Source organism: Nestor notabilis, unplaced genomic scaffold (assembly GCF_000696875.1).
Source record: "Nestor notabilis isolate BGI_N333 unplaced genomic scaffold, ASM69687v1 scaffold5205, whole genome shotgun sequence".
NCBI lineage: Eukaryota > Metazoa > Chordata > Aves > Psittaciformes > Psittacidae > Nestor > Nestor notabilis.
In genome coordinates, this window is record NW_009927797.1 from 7,784 (window position 1) to 31,464 (window position 23,681).

The following is a 23,681-nucleotide window of genomic DNA, read 5'->3' on the forward strand; positions in this document are numbered from 1 at the left end:
AATCATATTTTTGTCCGGTTTAAAGTAGGCCATACTACGTAAAGATGTTTTTCGTAAAGGATTTTATCCTGTTTTCAGGTTTTGTTTTCTTTGTATTTTATAACATTTTGTTACATGTTTTTTTCCTAAGTATGTAGTATGTTGTTTATTGGAAAAGTTCTGCAAGAATCTTGCTTTCAGTTTTATTACTTCTAAATTGTTCATTTTGCTCTGCTTTCTTTACAGTTCTGTGTATATGGTGTTAATTTTTATTAACAAGTTTTATAGAGAAAATCTAAGGTTAAATAAGAAGCAAAACTTCCTTTAATTTAAGGTTTCACTTGGTACCATACAGAGGATTAAAACCATTTTAGAGGTTTCTTTTTCACAGGAAAATGTAATGACACACATGCAAGTTACTTGCTGTATTCTGTGAATGTTTGCCATGTTGTTTATTGGTTGTGATAGTGAAGCATTAATGTAGCTATTATCTTGATAATGAGCAGTCAAATGTTAAAAGCTTTCTGACAACTTGACGTATGACTTTGGCATTTATTAGCTGCTTGCTCATTTTCAAGAAGCTTACCACCAGTTAAATTTGCCTAGTTGCATGGAGCAGAGCCTCAGACTATGTAAATTTGGAGCGGGTGACTTCCTGTGATTGCTGGATTCAGGACATGCTATTGAGAATGCTGTATTTTCAGAGGCTTTTTGTATTCTGTTCACAGTGTTTGCTGAGCAGAAACTGTAGCTAAAAATAACTAAAATGAATTTCTGTCTCTTTCTTGCTGCAGGATGACGTAGCTTTGCCAAGGATTTATCAGCTAAGCAGAAAATGAGCTTAACATCCTGGTTTTTGGTTAGCAGTGGAGGCACCCGCCACAGGCTGCCGCGAGAAATGATTTTTGTTGGAAGAGATGACTGTGAGCTGATGTTACAGGTAATTGCATCAGCCTTCTTTGTGCAACTGCTCAAATTGTGAACTTAATGCACTGGTTTTATATTCCTTTTGAAAATTAAGTTCCCCAGATGCTGGGGGAGCAATCATATTAATCTTTTGTGTTCACAGAAAAAAGTTAGTTTAAATACATTGCCATCAATCACAGTTGCTGTCAAAGTACAGAGGATCACATTTTCTTCTTATAAATTGCATACCAAATGCAAGAATAGAAGTTGAAATAAATTTTGCAATATGATCAGTAAAGTAGACTGTGTACTCCCAAAAATGTGATAATGCTAAGTGCACTGGATGCTTCTGAACAGAGCTTTCTTTTTTCTGCAACTTGTAATCTAATTTAGTCACATGATTTAACTCTATTGCAAAGTCCTGATCTTGTTGTACAAAGGCAAATGAAATTAGTAGAGTACTTCTCTATCTCTAAGGAAGTTGAATGACTCAGTCTCAGTAATGGTTTCAGTGGAACTGTAAAAATATAAGTCTTAGTCAAAATAGTTTGATACTTTAGTTACTAACTCAGCTTTGAGGATCACTATGCCGAACTCCAGAGCTGTGTAACTGTGTTATTACTTAGCCATACTGCATTCACTTTGCCCTCTCAAAGCTGTAGTCCTCCGAGCTTCTTCTTGTTGATATATTATTGATATATAATGGTTAACAGTAATATTTTGGGACTTTCTTCTTGCATTATTGTCTTTATTGTAGAGCTCTTTATTAGTTCTGAAGTTTAATCTTTTTTTCCTCAACTGTTCCTACTATTCAATAAAATATTTTCTTTTGGATTTTTTTGTTCCAAGGAGTTGTGAATGCAGCCATTAATGGCCAAATTAGAATCTCGCTTGCAAATGAAGTGCCTAGAAATCTAGTTAGAAAGTATCCGGAGACTTGATACTGGTGATATACTTTGTCCTGTTAGAAAGTAATTGAAAATACCCTTAATCTCTCTTTAAAGACAGTATGATGTCTTGGTGATTTATGTGAGAAGTATTAAAAAAACCCCAAACAATGCAACAAATATACACACAAAAAACCTACAAAAAAAACCCACCCCATTGATTCCTCCCAAAAGATTATAAGCAAAAAAATGCAAATGCTTTTATTTTGCCAGTAGTTTGTTGTAATGAGTGGGTGTCTCTGAATAAGCATCCTTTTCTTCCTTCTGTCTCCTCTATACCATGTCCTGTCCTTAGAGTGAAGCTGAATACTCAAGCATTTATTAGTTTGTGTTATAAAACCTCAGTCATTATCATCTTCAAAAGTAACTGCCTCTTTGATTAATATTGCGGATAGATTCCAGTCATTTACAAATGTTATTTGTTGTGTATTGACTAAAGAGTTAGTAAAAAGAATTAAGGGGGCTGGTGATTTTTCAAGAATATTCTCTTTAGCCTGCTGTTAGGTTTACATGCCAGCACGACTGTAACACAACATACTGTTTCAGGGGGAGGAACCCACCAAAGAGAATCTAATAATGTGTTCTTGTTCTGTATGTATGCTTCTTTGTGTAGGACCTTCCTTTCCACTCTTGACAACTTGGTTGTTCCCTTACTGCAAAGCATGTGGACAATGCATGATAAAGAAAGCAGATTTTAATGCTTTTATTCATAATCTCCTGACAGAAAAGATGTTATAAAAGCCTTATTAAAAAATATTTCAGCTCTGTTACATGCTTGATAGAATTAGACTTTAGATCTGCCTCTAACATTGCTCTTCTAAGAAGTTTTGTTCGTGTCTGGGAATACAGATTTATTTTAAATGTGTTATTTTGTAGATATGCTCAAACATAGCCTTTGTATTTAGCTAGCTGCTCCAGTGCACCACCCTGCTTGTGGATAAATACCATATTTTCCCTTTCTTTCACTGTTATGTTTAGAAAACTATTTGAATCTAAATGGGGAAATCATCCCCAAGGTAAAATAATCTACAGTATTCATATAAAAATTATTTCCAAATAATACTCTTTTATTTTCTGTACTGTCATCATTTTCTCAGTAGTCTAGATTGAATTGAAGAGTCTTTGTTATAATGCCAGTTACAAACTTATCGTAAGTGGGGATGGTGTTTTCTTCTTTATAGTCATACAGCTCTTAGCATAATTACTCTGTGATATTTATTATTTCTGCAGTCATATATAAATGTTTTTACTGGGTCTGTCTGGGTTGGAGTTAATTCTCTTTTTAGACATCCTTATGGTACAATGTTTCAGATTTGTAACCAAAACACATCAGTGTGATTAGCACACCAGTATTTTAGTTACTGCTGACCAGTGTGTACAGTTTCCAGGCATTCTCTCACTCTTCTCTTTCTACACGCACATGACTATGGGGGTGCAGAAGAAGCTGAGAGGGAACACAATCAGGACAGCAGACCCAAACTGACCAAAGGCATAGTCCACGCCATATAATGACATGCTCAGCAATAAAAACTGAGGAAGGTGGGTTTGGGGAAGGTAACCACTGCTCAAAGTCTGGCAGGGCATTCAGTTGCTTGTGGAAGGTGATGAGTGATTGCCTTTGCATCACTTGATTTGTTTTATTTCTTCTTTCTTCTTCCTCTTTCCTTCACTGCTTAACTTATATTTAATTTGTCCCATGATTTTTCTTGCTTTTACTCTTCCTGATCTATCCCCCATCTTACTGGGGCAAGGGGGAGTGTGTGAACAGCTGTGTGCTGATAAGCTGCCAGCCAGGGAACCACAGTCTTGCAAAGACTAATTTAGATAGTCCTCAAATTTGAACGGAAGGCTGGAATAACAAATCAAAAGAAAAAAATGGCATCTGTAAAGATCGTCTGCAATGAATAAAAATGTATCCAATAATATGCCAGTAATCTGAGACTGAGGAGAACCTTAATGTTCTTCAGAACGTCAGGTTTCTCAAATAGCCACAAACTTGAGTGTACTTATACTTACCATTTCAGAAGATGTGACAAAATACCATGAAACACTGAGGATCTTTCTGTGTCCTTTCTATTTTAACTGATTTTTAATAGGATGGATTACATATAGATAAAATAATTGGTAGCTAATAAAATACGTATTTGTATAAGATAATTGAAAGAAGTTCAGAAAATATTCCTAGATAAAGATAAGGTAATTCTTGTGCTTGCTTTGCTGCATCACTTGAGTGTGGAAAAGTATAATCTTTGCTTGATGCTATAGGTGCAGCAGAACACCCACATCGACGAATTTGATTTTATTGAGAAAGCTTGTTTTTGCCTGAGGTTACTAAGCTAGTGTAAAATGAACTATACTGGTATATCTTTATCTATCATTAAGAACACTTAACTGATGTACTCTACTAATACTGCTTTTATTGGCATGGTCCTAGTTGTTCGTTTGTCTCTCTCTTCCTTAATTCTCTCTATCCTCATTTTTTCCCCCTGCCTACTTCCCTTATATCAAGCCCTGACCTTTTATGCCCCTCAAGACTGCAGAGCAAACTGGCTCAAATGAAAAGTCTAAAAATAAAATAGTATAAGCAGGAGAGGACTGATTTCACTTCTTTAAGGAGAAAGTGAAGCAGTCAAAGGGTGGCATGGAAAGGAAGTATAAGAAAGTAAACTGAAAAGAAGGAAGGAAAATATATTAGCAAGTCTTGAGAAAGAAGGAGATGATAAATGTGGGATTCTGAGAAGAGAAAGCATTTCCTTAGGAGTCATGATTGCATGTTCTGATGTCCTGAACAGGCTAATGCACTGTGATAACCTGGGACTCCTATAACAAACAGACTGCAGGTGCTGCTTCAGAAACAGTACTGAAGCCTCAGTTGAGTATTTGCCATTGGCAGTGCTGTATAGTCCTGAGCAATGAGTTTGAATAGCAGGGATAGGAGATGCAAAGCTGAAACTGAAAAGAATGCTGTTAGAAGAAATTTGCTGCTATGCAGTAATGTCAGAAGACTGCACTACCAGAATTACCAGCAAACAGACTTGAGATGAAGTGTGCACAGCTGGGGAAGAGGAGCGTATGGCTCCATCCAGTTGGGAGGTCTTCTAGATGTAAAGGTGCTGACCACATGCATGGCTGAAGGAAGCATACATCCAACCCTACCTCTTCCTTGCTTGCAGTGAGCACCTCAGGCTGCAAATACTTGGCCAAGGGCAAGTTTTAAAAGGGATTTAGCTGTCAGGGAGGTGATGTTCTTGGAGGAAACAGTAGCAAGGATTGTTCCTGATATATGGGTTGACATTTGGATGTGAAATAAATAAAATAGATAAGTGCTGAAGTCTTAAGGAACAACTGATAATGAGGGTCAGAACTCATGGGGAATAGTTGGAATATTCCCCATGAATAGTAATTCATGGGGATTACTATTCCCATGGGAATAGTAATTCAGGAAGTGCTCAGACATTTAGTGAAGAGGCTATACCTAATTTGTTTACAAAATTGAGATCAAAGAGAAAGAATTTGAATGTTTGTATACTTTGTTAAGTATCACAGATGCATGACAGGAAATGGTGTGTTTCAGAGAGAATAGCAACACCACAGAATCATATTCATGCTTGGAAAGATTCATGTAGTTGAGGAGTGAAAGAAAAATAACAATGAAGTTGCTGATGTTAAGTTAAACATCAGTGAAGCTATGGTGAACTGAAAAAAAAAATTTGAATAAGGTATGGCTGGATCTGACTTACAATCACATTTGGTAAACATTAAGGAAATAATTTTTCTGAATTAATTTCAGGATTCTCTGTTGGCACCCAGGGGCAGAGTTGGGTGTAGTTAGAGATTGATTTTTTTCATATGTGGGATTTAGTAATACAATTTGAATAAATGCATTATGTAGAAATAAAATAATTATGCTACTTTAAGAAATAGGCATTAATGCAATCTTGATCTGTTTTTGAAATACCGTATTTTATATAATTTTTTTTAATGTATTTTAGTCACGAAGTGTGGACAAGCAACATGCTGTACTTAACTATGATGCCTCTACAGATGAACACTTGGTGAAGGATTTGGGCAGCTTGAATGGGGTAAGTTAACATCAGAAATGGATAGCTCCCTGTAGTCTTTTGTATGTTTCTTTTTTTTGGGGTTGTGGTTTTTTTGAGTGAAAAGAGTATGACTTAAGTGTGCTTTAATATCTTTATAATGCAAGTTTTGAAATGGGGGAACATTCAGAAGGAAAATGTAGCTTTTGCAGGGGCTTTCCATTGCACAATATTTAAGGGGCTGCAGTAAATTCCATTAATAAGAGGGCCTTGACAGTAGGAAAAATCGAAAGAATAAAAAGGATTATGTTACTCTTCTGTATTCCAGAAATGTGGGCGGAGTAGGGTTGTGATTATATTGTAAAAGAGAAAAAACCTTTTTTCTGGTTCTTATACTGGGCTGCATCAAAAGGACTGTGACGAGCAGGTAGAAGGAGGTGATTCTGTCCCTCTACTTTGCTGTCTGGTGTCCTCGACATAAGAAGGACATGGAGGTGTTGGAGCAAGTCCAGAGGAGGGCCACGAGGATGATTAAGGGGGCTCGAGAACCTCCCGTATGAAAACAGGCTGAGAAAGTTGGGGCTCTTCAGCCTGGAGAAGAGAAGGCTGCGTGGAGACCTCATAGCAGCCTTCCAATATCTGAAGGGGGCCTACAAGGATGCTGGGGAGAGACTCTTTATCAGGGACTGTAGCTGTAGGACAAGGGGTAATGGGTTTAAACTTAAACAGGGGAAGTTCAGCTTAGATCTAAGGAATAAATTCTTTACAGTGAGGGTGGTGAGGCACTGGAACATGTTGCCCAAAGAAGTGGGAAATGCTTCATCCCTGGCGGTGTTCAAGGCCAGGTTGGACAGAGCGTTGGGCAACATGGTCTGGTGTGAAGCATCCCTGCTTGTGGCAGGGGGTTGGAACTAGAGGATCTTAAAGTCCTTTCCAACCCTAACCACTCTATGATTCTGTGGTTTAAGAAATTGATTTTTATTTCATATGCTGTTACTTTTTTCACCTTTTTTTTTTAGAGACAAAAATGTTAAAATACTTCATATGTGAAAAAAATTAAATGGCAATAGCCATGTTGTATGTAAATCTGTTTAATTCTGTATTTGCATTTAGTTTTTCAGTATCCTTTTTATCGAATGTGTGAGTAATGCTTAAGTGTCAAGTTATTACAAACTAATATAGGAAAAATGCAAAGTTAGGAGCAAAATAAAGTTTCATATGACATTTTACATTTTAAGGCTTTTCTACGAATTGCGTATACAATATTCTAGGTAAGCTTCACCTATAAATGTTTTTAGTATTATAATAGATTATTAAAAACTGGGTAACTTTGTCATATTTTTATAGCCCTTTAGATACTTCTTTATAAGATTTTTTTTTTTTTAATACACATTAGTTATGGTTGTTACTTTATTTAACTTTAAATGTTTACCTGTGTGAATGCCTGCAAAATAGTGAGTTCATCTGTGATTGCTTATTTGAATTAATATTTGGAAAGCTACTGGTAGTGAATAGCTTTGTCAAATGTTTAAAAAATAGAAGATTAAGAAGAAATCTCAAATTACTGTCTGTTAGCATTGATTTAGGTTTTGGTGTTTGATCTTAAAGTGCATTTCAAGAAACAAAACCCTCTGTTAGCCTGCTTCCTATTAGCTTTTCTGTATTTAACTAACTCAGCCTTCCAAGGAGTCAATCTCAACTTCATATGAAACCAGTGTAACCTGAAGGGTTCTATCCTTTGAACGGTTGTAGACATATATAAGAACTTTGCTCCTTAAATATTTAATACACCTCTGTATTTTGAAAGTCAATGCACAGTTTCGAGGCAGTGATCAAAAATGAAATTCAGTGAGTAGTAGTTTTTTGCTGAGCCATTTGATTTTATTCCCTATTTCTGTTACTCCTGTAACATACTCAGTAGGTATGCCTTCAGATTTTCATTGCCTTGTCACAGATCTTGAATTTAATAAAAATGCATGTTAGAAGGCCGTCATCCAACTCCTCCTTTGCCTCTGATAAAGAGCTTTCAGTTGTTTGCTTCTCTTGATCTGATTCATTCTCAAGTTTGAGGTGTCAGTTGCTCTGTAGCTGCTTACCCAGAGACATCAAAGGAACTCTTCCTTCCCACAGTTTTGGGACAGGCAGTATTAAATATTAGGAGTTCAGTTCTTGCTTTTGTGTTCACAGTGCTTCCATGACTATGTCTTTCCAACTGTGCTTTTCTTACATGCCTCTACCTACCTGGTTTTCAGGTTAAAAGGTAAAACAAATAATTTTGTAACACCATACTTAATTATGTGGCAGAACAGTATATACAATACTAGGCAACAATTCTTATAGTCTATCCACTATTTCCACTGAGAACATCACCTCCCTAGCAGCCAAGTTCCTCTTTCAGTGCTTCATCAGATTCTACCCGTTCTTTATTTGCTTGCTTTGTCATATATTATAGAAAGATATGGGTTGGAAGGACGTTAAAGATCATCTGATTCCAACCCCCCTGCCACAGTCAGGGACATCTTCCACTAGATCATGTTGCTCAAAGCCCCATCCATCCTGGCCTTTCTGTGGAGAACAAATACATACTTTTCATAGTATACAGGGCTGGTCCATTCCTGGTGTAATACAGTTCAACTACTCAAGATAATTCAAAGTTTAAGGGGATTTGGCTGCTACCAGTACATAGGACTTTTGTTTTGAGTCCTAAATAATTTCATGAGATTTACTGAAATTGCACCTGATGCCTTAATGCCTGAATATTCATATCTGTATGTTTCATTCACACTCGGTTGACTGAAAAGGTTACAGAAGTCTTCATCCTGGACTTGGATTTGAAAATAAAGCAAGATGCCGAGCAGAATTTTTTTGTCAGGTCACACTGTAGAAAGATTCTTCAAGGATCTGTAACTCTGAAAGTGTCTTAAATATTACGCAGTTACCTTTACTGTCTTTTTTTTCCTTTTAGCCTTATTTCTCATTTTGGTAATCAAGAGCTTAATATTCTATTCTGCTAGACAGAACATGTCTTCACCCTTTTATATTTCTCTATCACTGAGTGAATTCAGAAGATATACAATACAGTTTTCTCTGAAGGTAACAAATTCAATTTACAAACCAATTCAGTTTCACAGAAATGCAGCCTAATTTGGAGAGTTCTAAGAGCAGTGGTATGACTCAGGATGAGCAGAAGGGTGAGTTTGAGAGCTGTCAATAGGGGATGACAGGTTCTGTGAGAAGTCTCTACCTGAGGTTTAAGCATTCCATCCAACAGCAAAAGGGCAAGTTGTGAGAGGAACACTCAGCTCCTGACATCCACTCCTACCATAGTGTGTTATTATCATCCTTGGTTTCTGGTATCTGAAGTCACCACATGCAACTTCAAGTCTTGGTGATGTTAGTAACCTGGGAAGTTTGCCTGATGCTGACAGCCTACATTCCTAAGACTGTAAATCAGTTTTTAAAGACGCAGATCTTTTACAATGAAGGAATACGCTTTGCACACACAACACACATTCTTTTCTTACAAGGGCTTGTGTTTGGTTTTGAATTTTTTTGTAGGTGACTTTCTAGAATTTTCTTTAGGGCTGAATAATCTAACTGCAAGCCCTGTTTATGTTCATCTGATTTCCTCCCCCCCCAGAGATGAAATTGTTTTCCAACTCTTCCAAACTACATCTCTGAAATATATTTTGACTTGAATGTGTATTACTCTTTCTCCTTCCTGACTCTTTAGTTAGTCATTCTGTATATCTCCCATGTTCTCTTGACATTTATACCAGCATGGTTTTTGCAAATTCCTTGTTACTTTTCACTGTTAGGTTTAATCCCAATCTTGAAAAAGGTGCAATTGGTAATCTGTCTCTAACAGTCAACTGATATGGCTGGTAAAACTGGGCAAACTTTCAAATACATAAATCTTCTTCAAATCACCGAAAGCTTGTCTGGTTTCTCCAGCTGTATTTCCAATGGTAATTTCAAGGAGGAGATAATTACATATTGTACAGTAATTTTCAGGAGATACTGGCAAACTGTCAGAATTTACTCTGCTTTGCTTATAGCTGGTAAATAAAGTTATTTCTGCTTACAAATGTTTTTATACCTACTCTTTCAAGAGTCATGATATACTGAATTCTTTATCACTACTATTTGGAGTTATTTAGATGCATTAACTTGGTCCATTTTTCCTTTAAGTCCTTTGACAATGTTCAGAAATTATAAGCTACCTCAGAACTCTCATATCCATTGTTAAATGCTGTACAAATGTGATGATAAATCGATTCCGACAGTTAAATGGGATTGAAAAAGGAAACTGCAAGAAAAAAAAAGAGTTGCTAATTTGAGAGAACATTAATCAACAATTCAGTAAATACTGCTAACAGAATTAAACTTCTAAGAAACTTTTCAAGGCCAGTGTGATGTCAGCAGCCCGGTTAGTGAGTGGTGTTTAAGCTTTCTTCTGAAATAGCTGGCAATTTGAGCTTATAATATAATTCCCAGTGAATCACCAGTATAAAATTTGTGGTGCTGAAAACTGTCATATAAAATTGTTTAAGTAATTTGTCATTTTTATTATTTTGGAATTTAATAGCATCTCTTTCTGTCCTCATTTATTTCTGTAGACATTTGTGAATGATGTGAGGATTCCAGAGCAGACATACATCACTCTGAAGTTAGAAGACAAATTGAGGTTTGGATATGATATCCTTGTCACAAAAATACACAGTGTCAGGACATGCTTTTCTTGTTAAAAGTATGCTTGTGTCAAATCAAGGGTTCTTTTACTATTTGAGAAGTAACTTTGTGTCGCGGTTTAAGCCCAGCCGGCAACTTGGAACCACGCAGCCGCTTGCTCGCTCCCCCCACTCTTCCTTCCTTCCCCCACTCCCAGAGGGATGGGGAGGAGAATCGAAGGAATGTAACTCCCACGGGTTGAGATAACAGCTCTCCAGGAACTAAGGTATAATACAAACCACTACTGCTACCAATAATAATGATAAGAGGAATAACAAGGGAAAAGGACACAACCGCTCACCCCCCGCCGACCGATACCCAGCCCGACCCGAGCAGCGATCTGGGCCTTCTGGGTAACTCCCCCCAGTTTATGTACTGGGCATGACGTGCTGTGGTATGGAATCCCCCTTTGGCCAGTTTGGGTCAGGTGTCCTGCCTCTGCTTCCTCCTGGCTTCCCCTCCTCCCTGGCAGCGCATGAGACTGAGAAAGTCCTTGGTCAGAGTAAACATTACTTAGCAACAACTAAAACCATCGGTGTTATCAGCATTGTTCCCAGGCTGAAAGTCAAGAAACACAGCACTGCACCAGCTACTAAGAAGGAGAAAAAATGACTGCTGTAGCTGAACCCAGGACACTTTGAAATATATATTTCTCTTGTTACTACAGAAATGCCTGTATTAGAGAAAACGGTAGGGTCTAGAATCTGTATCTTCATCAGAACTATTGATAAAGTACATTTCATTGTTTCTCACTGCATGAAACCTCAAATTCCAATTCCAGTTTAGAACCTGATAATGTAATTTTTCTGTTGCTAAGAAACATTATTTAAGGCAAATACATACCTATTTCTATCATATGAGATTGTATGCAAGTGAAAGAGACTACAAGTAATTACTTGGCAAGCTACCAAATGGAAAAAAGAAAATCCAAAACTTGTATTATTACAGCAATTAAGGTAGCTACTCTATTTACAGATAGTAAATAATTGTCCATTTGCTTTGATGAGTATGATTGTACATGCTGAGCCTAACAGTGAAATATTTGTAGAAGAAGCATCACCATTCCAATGACAGAATAGGCTGTAGAACTGTTCCTTTTCTGTAAAATCCTCTTGTGAATTGAGGAATCTTTCCAGAATTTTCCTTAGCATTTCCTACATACTAATCTGTTTACTGTCGTCAGGGGAGAGATGAGAGTCCCTGAAGAAGCACTTAAGGTAACAACGTGCAGATCCAAAATGATGTTCTGTCATTACGTAGTGGTTGGTAACATAAGGGTTTTTCTACTCTTTGTGGATTTTTTTTTTTTTTTCATTTTCTTTAATGTCATGTAGCATGAAAAATTCACAAGCCAACTCCAGTTGTCCCAAAAATCTTCAGAGGTGGAAGGATCAAAGCAAACCAGCTCCAAAAGCTCAGAGTCCAAGGTAGCAGATTCCACAGCTGAAGTGCACCATAAAACTGCAGAAGCACAGAAATCTGAAGAGAAATCAGTGGGTAAGGTTCATTTTTGCTGCAGAAGCACAAAAACTTGGAAAGGATGTTCATTTGCTTTGGTTGGATGCTTGTGAAATTCTTCAGATAGTAAAAACTCCACATATGTGAAATTTTAAATGTACTTTAAGGGTGACTAATAACTTCTATAATTGAATTTCTGGTGGATTTTTTTTGTTTTTGTTTTTTTTACTGTAACACCAACATGTTGAGAACACTTGTAAAGGGACATTTCATCAGCATTTATCAGATTTTTGCATTTCTCTTTACCAAAATCACAAACCCACCTCCCCCCACGCTCCCTTGATTTTTATAATGGGGGGGCGGGGTTGGTTTGTTTGTTTTATAGGTATTAGCATTCATTGTTAGATGCATTAGGTTAGAACCTAAGTGTTCCATTGTGGTTTAAAACTTTGTAGAAACTGTAGCTTTCATCTTGTTTCTACATTGTCTTTCAAATTTATGTAATGTGTCATGGTGGCTCTGGTGCGGGGTGTCTTAGGCTTGCTAAAATTTATTGTTCATCTATAGCGTAAATAACTTTTTTACCTATTACTACAGAGAGATAACCACAAGAATGAGAAAGGAGTTGGGTATTGTTGCTTCCTTAATATGGAGCTGACTAGGACTGACTTCTTAGGTCAAGGCTGTACAGTTTTTTTAGGTTTAATCCATTCTTCTGAAGACACACTTCAAAAGGTTCTCTTCCCCACATATAGGATTCATATATAATTAATTAAACTATTTGTTTTGTTGGCTCATCTAGCATCCTTTTAAGGTACATAAGGCCTATCCATTGCTTCAAGGATTTTCAGGTCCTCTTAAATTTTCATAAAGTAGAACAATGGAGTTTTTTATCCTTATCTTCCATTTCACTTTTCATTCTTCACAAAATAATAGTCAAAGTTAATGGTAGGGATGTGTATGTGAGTGCAACTCATGGAAGCTTTTGGGGGATTGATTCCCTGCTGCTGTATATATGCATAGCTGTTTACTTAGCTTGCTAATTCAGTGCACAAGCATCAGCCAACAAATCTTTAAAAACAATTCATTATTGACTGAAGTGTAATGCCGTTTTAAAAAAAAGTAGTTAGTATCTTCAAATCATATTGAAACTTCTGGCATGGCTATAAAATTAGATGTCAACTTTGGAGAGGCAGTGAATAAAACATTGACTGAAAATGTTTAAATTCATGATAGGCAAAGTAACAGACAAGCTACTAAGCTGGATTTGAACAGATCACATTATTTTATATGAAGACTGTTTAAAGTATTTTCAGATCATCTGTATGGTACTAGAATAGCTAAGTATCAGTAGGGTGAAGCATTCTTCCAGAGATCAGGAGAAAGCTAATCTAGACAATTTATCATCAACATAGAAATCTTAATTACATTGGTGTTTGGGGTTTTTTTTTTTCTTATTTGATTTTTATAATCATGTATGCAACCTATATAAGTAGCATTTTTATTTGTACTGTAATTTACTACTTAAAAAAAAAAGGGTTGTTCTGTGTAGTGTTTTACACAAGGTAACTTTCAGCACTCTGTAGTAGCTGTCAGCAGTTTGGAACCTTGGCAACATCACAAAATTTGATCAGTTTTTTGATCAGTGAGTTCAGATTTCATTGAAAGGTCAGTGTGGGTAAAAATGAGAATCCTCTTGCAGAAATAGTACACAGCTTTTAGGAGTGTACTGCTAAGTTGATGACTTCAAACTGAAATCAGAAATTAATGTTTACAGATGTATCAGGGTAATGGAAGAGGTGTCAGCTGCCTTTGCATAAATGTTTGTGCCAAAAGTTTTGATCAGGTCATTAGTAAGCGTTTATATTTAGAACCCAGATCAGTTAGCCAGCCTCCAAGTTTGTTTTGTATTTAGGCAAATGCATGCAGCCAATTCACTGCAGCTTCCACGAGAAACGATCCAAGCAAATGACTTTCTCTTCATGTTATTTTAACCTAAATATCATAACTAAACTGCAAAGTAACTTCCTCTGCTTTGGGCTGATTTTATAGATCTTTCTGCCATGCCTCGTGGGACACCTTTGTATGGACAGCCAGCCTGGTGGGGTGATGATGAAGCTGATGAAAAAAGTGGCTGTAAGCAGGATAGCAAACAGGAAGAAAAAACGCAGGAGACAGGGGCTTCAGGTAAGTCTGTTGTCTTATTTTTGTGGGGTTTTTTCCTCTTTATTAAAGTGCGTATATTCTTAACTAGGGATCTGGACAAATACTAACATTTAGAAGTTTCATAGACAGTTTGCATAAATGAAAGACTGTTAAAATTAAGCTAAAGAAATTTATTCTGTGTGAAACTGTGCATTTCCAGAGACCAGTTTCACATACAATATACCATTTTTCTGTAATGTATATAGTATATAATACAATTTGTTGTAATTGTAGAAAATAATGTTATCTGAACTAGCATGTCATATTTATCAGTTTAATTCATATTTGTAATTTTATATGCTTAGAGATTGCATAGGATTATTTTATCAAAATAACTTCTGAAACTAAATGGTGCTATATTTATTTGACTTTTAGCTATGTAAGGTGATCTTTGCTAACATTTTCTCCTGTAGTTTAATAATGGTGCATTAGTGGGAATTGCATTTCATAGTTCTTGCAAGTAAAGATTTAGATAGTCTGAAGTTAAACTGGTAATGTTTATTTCTCCGTCATATAGGTTATTTTTTTAGCTTGCTTGCCTATACACAATATGTATTGCCAAAACTTAAATCTCAATGTCTATAATTAGGCTTCTAAATCTATCATCAGGCATATAAATAGAGAGACTACTAGTCTAATACACAGAATAACCTTAAAACTTATGCAAGTTAGGACAAAATTCAACCATGTTTATTTAGCTGTTTAGATGTGCATTAAAGGCTGAATAGTTTTAAGTTTGCAGTTTTTTAAAGTACTGTAACTGAGGTAGGAATTTCTCTCTTCCTGTAATAGTAGTTGCCTTGGTTACCATGAATCCTGTTTTGCGGGAATTTTAGTAAATGCTGAAAACCTGTAAAATCAAACTAAACTAACACTTCAATGCAATGAAGTCAATGTCTTTGGAGTTAGCTTTTTGTCATAGCCTTTAATGACCTTTTTCATATTAGTCTGAAGTTGTAAGGACTCAGTAAAGTAAGTACCTTAAGATTTGGCTAATAGAAAACAGGTGAAAACAAATTGGTAGCTTTTGTGCAGTATGAAAGTTTTGTCACATATAAAAGAACTGCATCATAGTGTAGTACAGTTATAGAACACTTTCATATTTGGTTGTTTTGGTTGTTTTTTCAGTGAAAAACTCTACTGTACACAGCGTGAGTAGAGTATGCTGCTGCGTGCTCCTATGCAGGCTTTTTAACTACAGGTTTAATGTCTCACATTAGTAATCTGTAACTCTTCAGTTCAAATCTTGTCTAGAAATATGTTCTTCAAACACTTCTAAGCATTCCTAAGGCATATAAATGTTGTTTTTAATGGCAATAATAATGAGAGACAATGACTATTAGATGTTGCTCCACTTCAATTTTTCTCAACAAAAATGGAAAGTGCATATGTCATCAGTTACGAAGAAAAAGAATTAAGTTCTTGCCTTTTGAGTCATACCATTGACAGACTTGCTAGCCACATGATTTTCCCAGCTTTCCAAATTACAGGAAACAGTAGCTGTTGGCTATGAAACCTGTGACTCTGTATCTTGCTGTATGTGCCAGAACAGGGATAGTAAAGTCTCTTAATACCCATTTATATACTCACGTATCTTTATCTATGCCGTTCTAATTTTAAAAACATTCATGTTATTTGCCTTCATTAAAAAAGTAATATCCCAAAGTCTGTGGTTTTGATGCCATGCCATTAACAAGGTATGACACAAGATTCCAGCTTCTATTTAGTAATGTACCTATTCTTATGTTTTCGTACTTACAAGTTGCTTTTTCAGAAGCAATATTGCAAGTGGTTTACATTCTCTTGAATTCATTTATCAAAAGATTTTTCAGCAAGTGGCCAGTGCTCCTATCTTAGTTCCCAAGTCCAAAGAAAAATAAGATTCCAGCTTCTTCTCAAACTAATCAAGGAGATGAAATCTGTTTCAGTAGCAGACAAAAAATGTTGTTCTAGACACAACTTCGGTAATGGAAATATTTTTTACATGCTTTGCATCAGTGAAGTTGTCATAAAGTAAATGATGAATAGAGAAAATGGACTAATATTTTCTACCCTGTTTAACTGTTTTTGTTTGTTTTCTGTATATACACATGATATAAATAAAAATAAAAATTGGGCCTGGAGGCTTCTTGGCAAATAAAACACTTCCCCCTCCCCCCCATGTACAACATAGGTTTGACATCCCTTTTGTTTATGTTGTTGTTTAATCATAAATTTATCTTCTACAAATAGAATCTATTTCTATATTCTATTATAATATATTCTGTATTCTATTATTTCTAATAAATACAAATAATAGAATAAGTAGAGTACAGGAATAGCTTCTGTTTCCTCAAAGTGGAGGACTAATAAATCTGCAAGAGCGGAAGCACATACTAAACAGAAGCTTATGTGAAATGTTATAGGAAGCCACTGTTGGGAAAAAAACAAAACTTGACATTTCTGCAAAACAATTCAATTTAGGAGCATGTGGAACTAAAATCCCTTGTGTAGACAAGTGGTTTATTTATCTTGATCACTTAATCTCTGAGTAGACGCTAGCTGTATGTTTTACTAGTCTGGTTTTTGACTGTAGATGTTTTTAGTAGTGTTGGCAGAGAGCCTGAGAAGACAGACCAGGTAACAGTTGACATTTGCCTCTATGGACGCATTTCCTCAGTCTTAGAACACTAACCACATTTGTGTAGAAGTGTGGAAAAAAAAAAATCTTGAATGTTTTTGTAGATTTATAAAATAAAGACATAAGCTTTTGGGGCCGTTTGGCCTACAGTTTCATTGCATGAAAACATTAAGTTAATTTTCAACAAGTTAGTATGTATTTTCTTCATGCACTTAGGTTTTATAACACAGGTTAATATAATGACTCGAAGTCAATATAGCTTTAATGAAAGGAAATCGGAAACTTGAATTGGGAAACAAGACTGTAATGTTTGGATATTTTTTTAAATAAAAATGAACTTTAGTGAAAAATGTACAAAATTGATGCAGTTATTTGTTCTTTCATGGGCTAAATTATATGAAGTATTTAAAACGCTGTTTTGGAACATGTTTCCTAATATAAACTGCCTAAAGTAAGTACAGTACAGGTGAATTCATGTATGTAATTTCTTAAACTTTTTGTTTAGTAACTCAAGTTGGTAAAGCCTGATATCATTTTAACGAATTAATCCTATGAAGAATCTGCTTCATACTTTAATGATTTGGTACAGGATTATTCACTGAATGTAAAAGGAGGCATGAATTGTAACAGATGGGGCAAGGTATAATGAGGAGATTGAATTGTGAGATTTGTTTCTGCTAAGCCAGCTACAGACAATTAGTCTTACAATCTCAAGTTAATAAGATTATTTCAACGTTACTGTCTTTCTATCACAACAGAAACTCAGTAATGGAAATTATTTGCAAACAGCAGGAAAACCTGGAAAACTTGAAAAAGGAAAAAACCTTTTTGCTTTTTTCGGACATGTGTTGCTCTGATTGATCCATATATCTAGTAGTCCATGTTAAAATGAACAGTTGCATGTGCCCCTGGGGTGTGACTTTATGCTGCAGCTATTAAACTTATGTTATTGATAAGTTTACTGGGTGTGTGATTATTGTTACCGCCATGTGTTACACTCACTTCTGAAAAGCAAAAGCTGCATTCTCTGCTGATCGCAGTAGTAGTTTAGAATTTTACATCATAAAACGTTTTTACCAGAAATCTAAGAAAAAATAGAAGTCGGTTTTTAAAAAGGCTTTAAGAATCTAAAATATTTTTTCCATTTGGCATGAAATATTAGTATCTTATAATTCCAGCATTGTGTAACAGTCTATCAGATTAAATGTTCCTTACATTTAAGAAACAGTGTCATTTTAAGGTAAAGCAGGCTGACAGTTATTTTAAAAATACTAGTGTAGTCAGTATGTGTAGGAGATTATACACACGTTTATTCACTAGTATTAAGATTAACATTCCCAGAAATGTGTTCTAGAATTTTTCTGAATTCTGGCCGGGAATGCATGCAAGTGCTGCATTACAGTTTACGGAAATTTTTAGAGCTATTACAGCAATATACTTAAGTCAGAATAGTTTTGCAATTTTTTCTTTAACTCCTTTAAACCATGAAGTTAAATGATTTATTATGAGAGGTGGGGATTTCTATGCAATAATATTTTATATTTTTATTTTGAGAGAGCAATTTTTATATTGTTTGATAAGACAGGTTATGACAACATTGATAGGCAGTACTAGGTGAATCATTACATGTAATTTTTTGCAATCTTGCCTTAAAATAATGACAAATGTGCTTCAGCCATAAAGCAAAAAAAGAACCTAAATGGTAAGTGGGAAATAAAAAGTAGTAATAGGAAGAAAAAGAGAAGGAAAAAAAGAAATTCCGTTAAGCATTCAAAAGCGCTAGCTTCAGCTTCTTTTCATTAAACAAATCATTGCAGAGTACCAAATATAAAACTAACAGACAAAAAATATTTTTGGATATTGTATAAATATGATAATTTGGTTGCATCTTATACCTTCTGCAATTAATATTTTACTCCAGGTTTATGGGTATTTTTTTCAAGAAGTGCTTTGTAATTTTCAGATCATTTTCTTTTACAAGTTTTATTCTTAAAATTGCATTTCTAAGGCAGGAAAAAAAAGTCTGAAAAATCTGAAGACTGTACAAAATATTTTCTGAGGTTTCATTCTGTCTTTGCAGATGATATTATGTTCATACATAATATAGCCAATTTCTCACATAATGTTGAATAGCACAAGAACAACTGACATTTCTTGTCCAGGTTGGCAGGTACAGTTTTAAGATTCTGACTATTTGTATGTGTAACTTAAGAAATAAAACTTTAAAAGTGGTAGAAAGTGTTATCGGTTCTGCTAAAGTCACAATGTGAGTGTTGCTTTTCTGATGATTGTCTCTGAAGTTATATTTTAGCAAAGAATTTCTCTGAATCTCCATTTGGTTAAGCTTATGATTTCCCAAATATTACATAGTTTCCCTCCTAGCCTCTCCTAGACTCCTTATTTCATTAAATCTTGCTACACCTGTATCAGCTACAGTTCTTTTTTTCCTTTCTTGCCTTGCAGAAACTACTGCACAGTTGTCTTTTTTAGCTCTAGACCTCTGTAGAATGAGAGCTCATTCTTTACAGATACACTGGTTCTTTTTCTGCCCCTTTTCTTTCACTTCTGCCAGTTCAGAAATCAATTCAGTCCCTGCTGAGATTGCAGTTTACAACCTGTCTGTCCCTCTTTCTTCCCAAAACACATTTTCAGTTCCACATAATTGCCTTTTTTTTTCTGTACAGATATTAAGCTTGTTCTGTTTAAAAATTAGAGAGCTGTGATGACCTTTATCTTTGGTATTTTCTGGAGGGTTTTCTCTTAAAGCTCTCTGTATTTAGCCTGATATATATTTTCCTTCATCTTGGCAGATGACTTTTTATAATAGGATTTCAAAGTTAGGCTATTTTATAAATCACTTTTTGAAAGCTATAAGGAATTTGGGTGAAAAATTCTGAAGGATGGTTCAGGTTGGGATCTATATTAATTTTTTGTTTCCTCATTACTTATTCTAATCAATTCTGATGTATTTAAGTCTTTTAAAAATGCAAGTACATGAGGCTGAAAATAGTATTTTTAAAATAATTACAATTAACTTATACTTCAGGTATATTTCATTATATAATTACTAAGATTTTTTTCTTCTAGCGTACTTCAGTTTCCTCTTTTGATTAAGCTTATTCTGTCATAATTTAGATTCAAACTATTTTATAGCATCTTTTCAATCAAAAATATTAGAATCAAATACTGTGCATATCATTATAGTAGAAACCGTTGATTTCAAATGTTAAATTCAGTGCAGGCAAATTTCACAGAAAAGGTCTTTTATGAAGTTGTCTATCAATGCTGACAAGCCAATGTTACAGATCCCCTTGTCCTAACCCTACCTTATGTCTGATGAAGTCTGGCTACAGTCATAATTTTCAAATGATGGTGATGAAACAGTTAATATTTACTGAAAAATATTGTTCATTGTGTGGTCAGTAGGTTGCTTTTGCCTGGCCCAAAAGTAGAAATGTTTCTCAAACATACTGTATCAGCCAGTTATCTTTTGAAGGAATATTGAATACTATTATCTTGCTTAATTACTGGTTACAGGAATTGCATTAAATTGTAGGCTTGAAGCTCTGAATAGCACCACAGGGGGAAAAAAATAAGGCACATACGAATTAGCTCGCTGGTGGATTACTCTTTTGTTCAGTGACGGTGTTGCATATTCTGGCTTTAGATTTGATCCTACTAGAGCTTGATCCATTCCAGCTTGTTAACTGGATGAAACAAAGGGAGAGTGATGGTAGGTTACCTAAAATCTAGTAGCTGCAAACTGTGACGTTATCACTGTACATCTTCTGTCTAAACATAGAGGCCATTTAAATGACCTTTGCATGAGTAAGGTAGATTCATCTGTATATTGTTCGTCTGCTGGCAGAAGTGTTTCTGGGACGTGGACTAAAAAGGCGTTCCATTTCCCAGGGAAGGAGTAGTGAGATGCTGCTGTAGTGCGTGAAAACTATCTAGCTGACAATGCAGTGAAAAGCATTGGATAGGGTATTCTTGGAATGCAAGAGCACAATATAAAAACTGTTTGAATTCTGAACATCTTTTGTATTTGCAACAGCTACTTTTAGATAAAATAGCTGTTACCTGCGTCAGAATTGTATTACCCTGCTGGTATCCAAGCATGGCAATAATGAGGAATGTGTATGATTTTCATTATCATTCCATAACAATATTTCCAGCTATGATGTTGTCATTTAAATAGTTGCATTTATGTATCAAATTGCCATCCTTTTTTTATTTTTTAATTTTTAACCTTTTCCTGAATCTTCACAAGAATCATGTGCTTGCAAAGAACAGCATAGGTGCATTATGCCATCCTGCATCCTTTAACCCTTAAACTCCTACCTCCATATAAATGTTTCTGTTGCTACTGTATTGCTTAATAGTTTTGTACACAAATGTTAACCATCGCAGCTGATTTAGTGTGGCTGTTTTTAATGCCAGAGTCTATTAATTGCATTCTTATTCCTTTACTTGGCAACCTAAAATGAATTCTTAAACATCCTAATGTGGTTTATTGCAAACCATGTAGGAACTATTCAGAAATCTCTTGCTGGAATGTAACTTGCTATTGCTGCTGACCTCAAGCTTCTGTTGCTTATAGCACATCTCTACACCAGATATTTTGGCTAGCTTACCAGTTCATGAAATGCAACCAGAAGGTTTGTGTTCTTAAAGGCACTTTGGTAGCTTTGCTGCAACCACAAGAAGCTTTAAACTTACTTCAGGCTGTGCAGTGGGACTTCCAATTACTACCCCGTACTTTTTCCACATTCTGCTTCCTTTACCCAGTTACAGCATGTTTTGGTAACATTCTGCATGCTTTCAGCTATTGTTACTTTTTCTGCTCATTACAAATCATGGAAATAAGTAAAAATAAAAGCAGATGACAGTAGGATTTATCTTGATTCTTTCATTTTTATCTTTTGTAGAAATATAGAGTGCTTGAATTCCAAAACACTTCCCTAAGTATTTTTCCTCTGCTTAGCAGTGATAAACTTTTCAAGCCAGAATTCATGTTTATCTTGTGTTAATGTGTGAATTGCCTTTCCAAAGAATTTTACCAAAGTTATACTAGCTATCCACTGCAGGAGATGGAAGCCAGATCATTAGCACTTGTTGTGGGGGCACCTTAATTTGGTAGTTTCCAATATATTGGAACTCAAGTAATGATCATCTCAACTATTTCTGTAATGTAACTTAACCTGTTTTCCATGTCTTAATAACTCATCTGACATTTACATCATCTAAAAATACTTGGAATGCAAATTTCTTTTGACAAATTCTAAGTGAGCTTTTTGCCACTTTACACTCCTTATAGCCAAAGCTTATGCTGTCTTTTCAATAATACTTCTTATATGTAATTCTGGACTTATTTTTCTGGAATGACACTGCTCAGTTTTCTGCACATTCTTACTGTTTATTCCAGAAATTACTTAAGTGGCCTTTACAGGAGTTCAGAAACTTCTTGAAGAACCCGAAGTTCCCAAGTATTGTGAAATCTATTTTTCATTTTTCTTAATAGGATCCAGCACAGATGCCAAGCAAGCTGAGGAGCAACCTGCAGCTGCAAGTGAAGAACTTTATCCTTTCTGTAGGGAGCCAAGTTATTTTGAAATCCCTACAAAAGAATTCCAGCCACCTTCGCAGGTAGCAGAGAGCACTATTCATGAAATTCCAACAAAGGACACCCAAAGCTCCCATGCATCAGGTGCAGGACATGCTTCCTTTACCATTGAATTTGATGACAACACTCCTGGAAAAGTAACAATCAAAGATCACGTGACAAAATTCACGTCAGAACAGCGTCACAAGTCAAAAAAGCCGTCCTCCAGTGGGCAGGACCTGCCTGGGCTTCAAACGGTGATGATGGCTGCAGAGAGCAAAGTAGCAGACTGGCTAGCACAGAACAATCCTCCTAGAATGATATGGGAACCAACAGAGGAGGATTCCAAAAGTATTAAAAGTGATGTTCCAGTGTACTTGAAGAGACTGAAAGGTAAAGTGAATAATTCCACCTATGCTCATTTCTGAAAGCAGTGGTTCCTCAGCAGCATCCATTGAGTGAGTAGATCCCTGAGCCCCTGAGGAGTTCAATTGAAATCACAGATACTCCACATAAATGCAAGGATCTGTGCTGGGAAATTCTAGTTCAGTATTAAGTCTTGAAAGTAGGATAGGAGAGGAAATCCTAAATCATCTTAAAATAACTATACTAACTGGAGATATTCTAGTATAGCTAAAAGCATCAGGTGTATTTAAAACATTGATCTTGAAAGGGAAAAGGAAGAAACCCAAACCTTACTTAAATTTTATGTATTTCACTTTTTCTTACGCATTACTTTAAAAATTGCTTTTTAGAATCAAAGCTGTGAAGTTCAATTTATGCTTTAAGCAACTCTTCCAATAGCATATGTTCTGTGAATATTCATGTGCTCTATAAATATAATTTATGGCAAAGAATACATCATATAGATATTCTGCTTAAGTGTATTATGTATGATGGAGTCAGGTTTGAGTCGGGAATCTGAAATAGATCAAGAGCTTCAGTTTTTATAATAAGCTTGCAGAAGATGGTATTTATAAGAATGTGGCTATTGAATGGAGTTTCAGGTGATTATACATGTTCATTTACTGCAGACAGTGACACTTCAAATAAAATTAAACCAAATGTTAAACATGATAAGTTTACTTTCTTTTGGGTGCCGCTTAGCAGAATAGAGAAGAAAGTAATTTTGATGTTCAGAAGTAGATGTGACATTCAAATTTTCAGGATTAAAACTTCTGAAGAACTTT

At 35.5% G+C, this 23,681-nt stretch overlaps 1 protein-coding gene across 3 annotated transcripts in view; it reads left to right on the forward strand.

The window, feature by feature from the left end:
- Window positions 1–814: 814 nt before the first annotated feature.
- The window catches only part of CEP170 (centrosomal protein 170kDa), a 72,692-nt gene continuing 49,825 nt past the window's right edge, over window positions 815–23,681 (forward strand). For all 3 annotated transcript variants that reach the window (XM_010014213.1, XM_010014214.1, XM_010014215.1), the window contains exons 1-7: window positions 815–919; window positions 5,825–5,914; window positions 10,492–10,570; window positions 11,762–11,820; window positions 11,938–12,100; window positions 14,114–14,248; window positions 22,411–22,884. In XM_010014213.1, coding sequence (XP_010012515.1) covers window positions 815–919; window positions 5,825–5,914; window positions 10,492–10,570; window positions 11,762–11,820; window positions 11,938–12,100; window positions 14,114–14,248; window positions 22,411–22,884 — 1,105 coding nt within the window. The remainder of the gene's footprint in view (window positions 920–5,824; window positions 5,915–10,491; window positions 10,571–11,761; window positions 11,821–11,937; window positions 12,101–14,113; window positions 14,249–22,410; window positions 22,885–23,681) is intronic.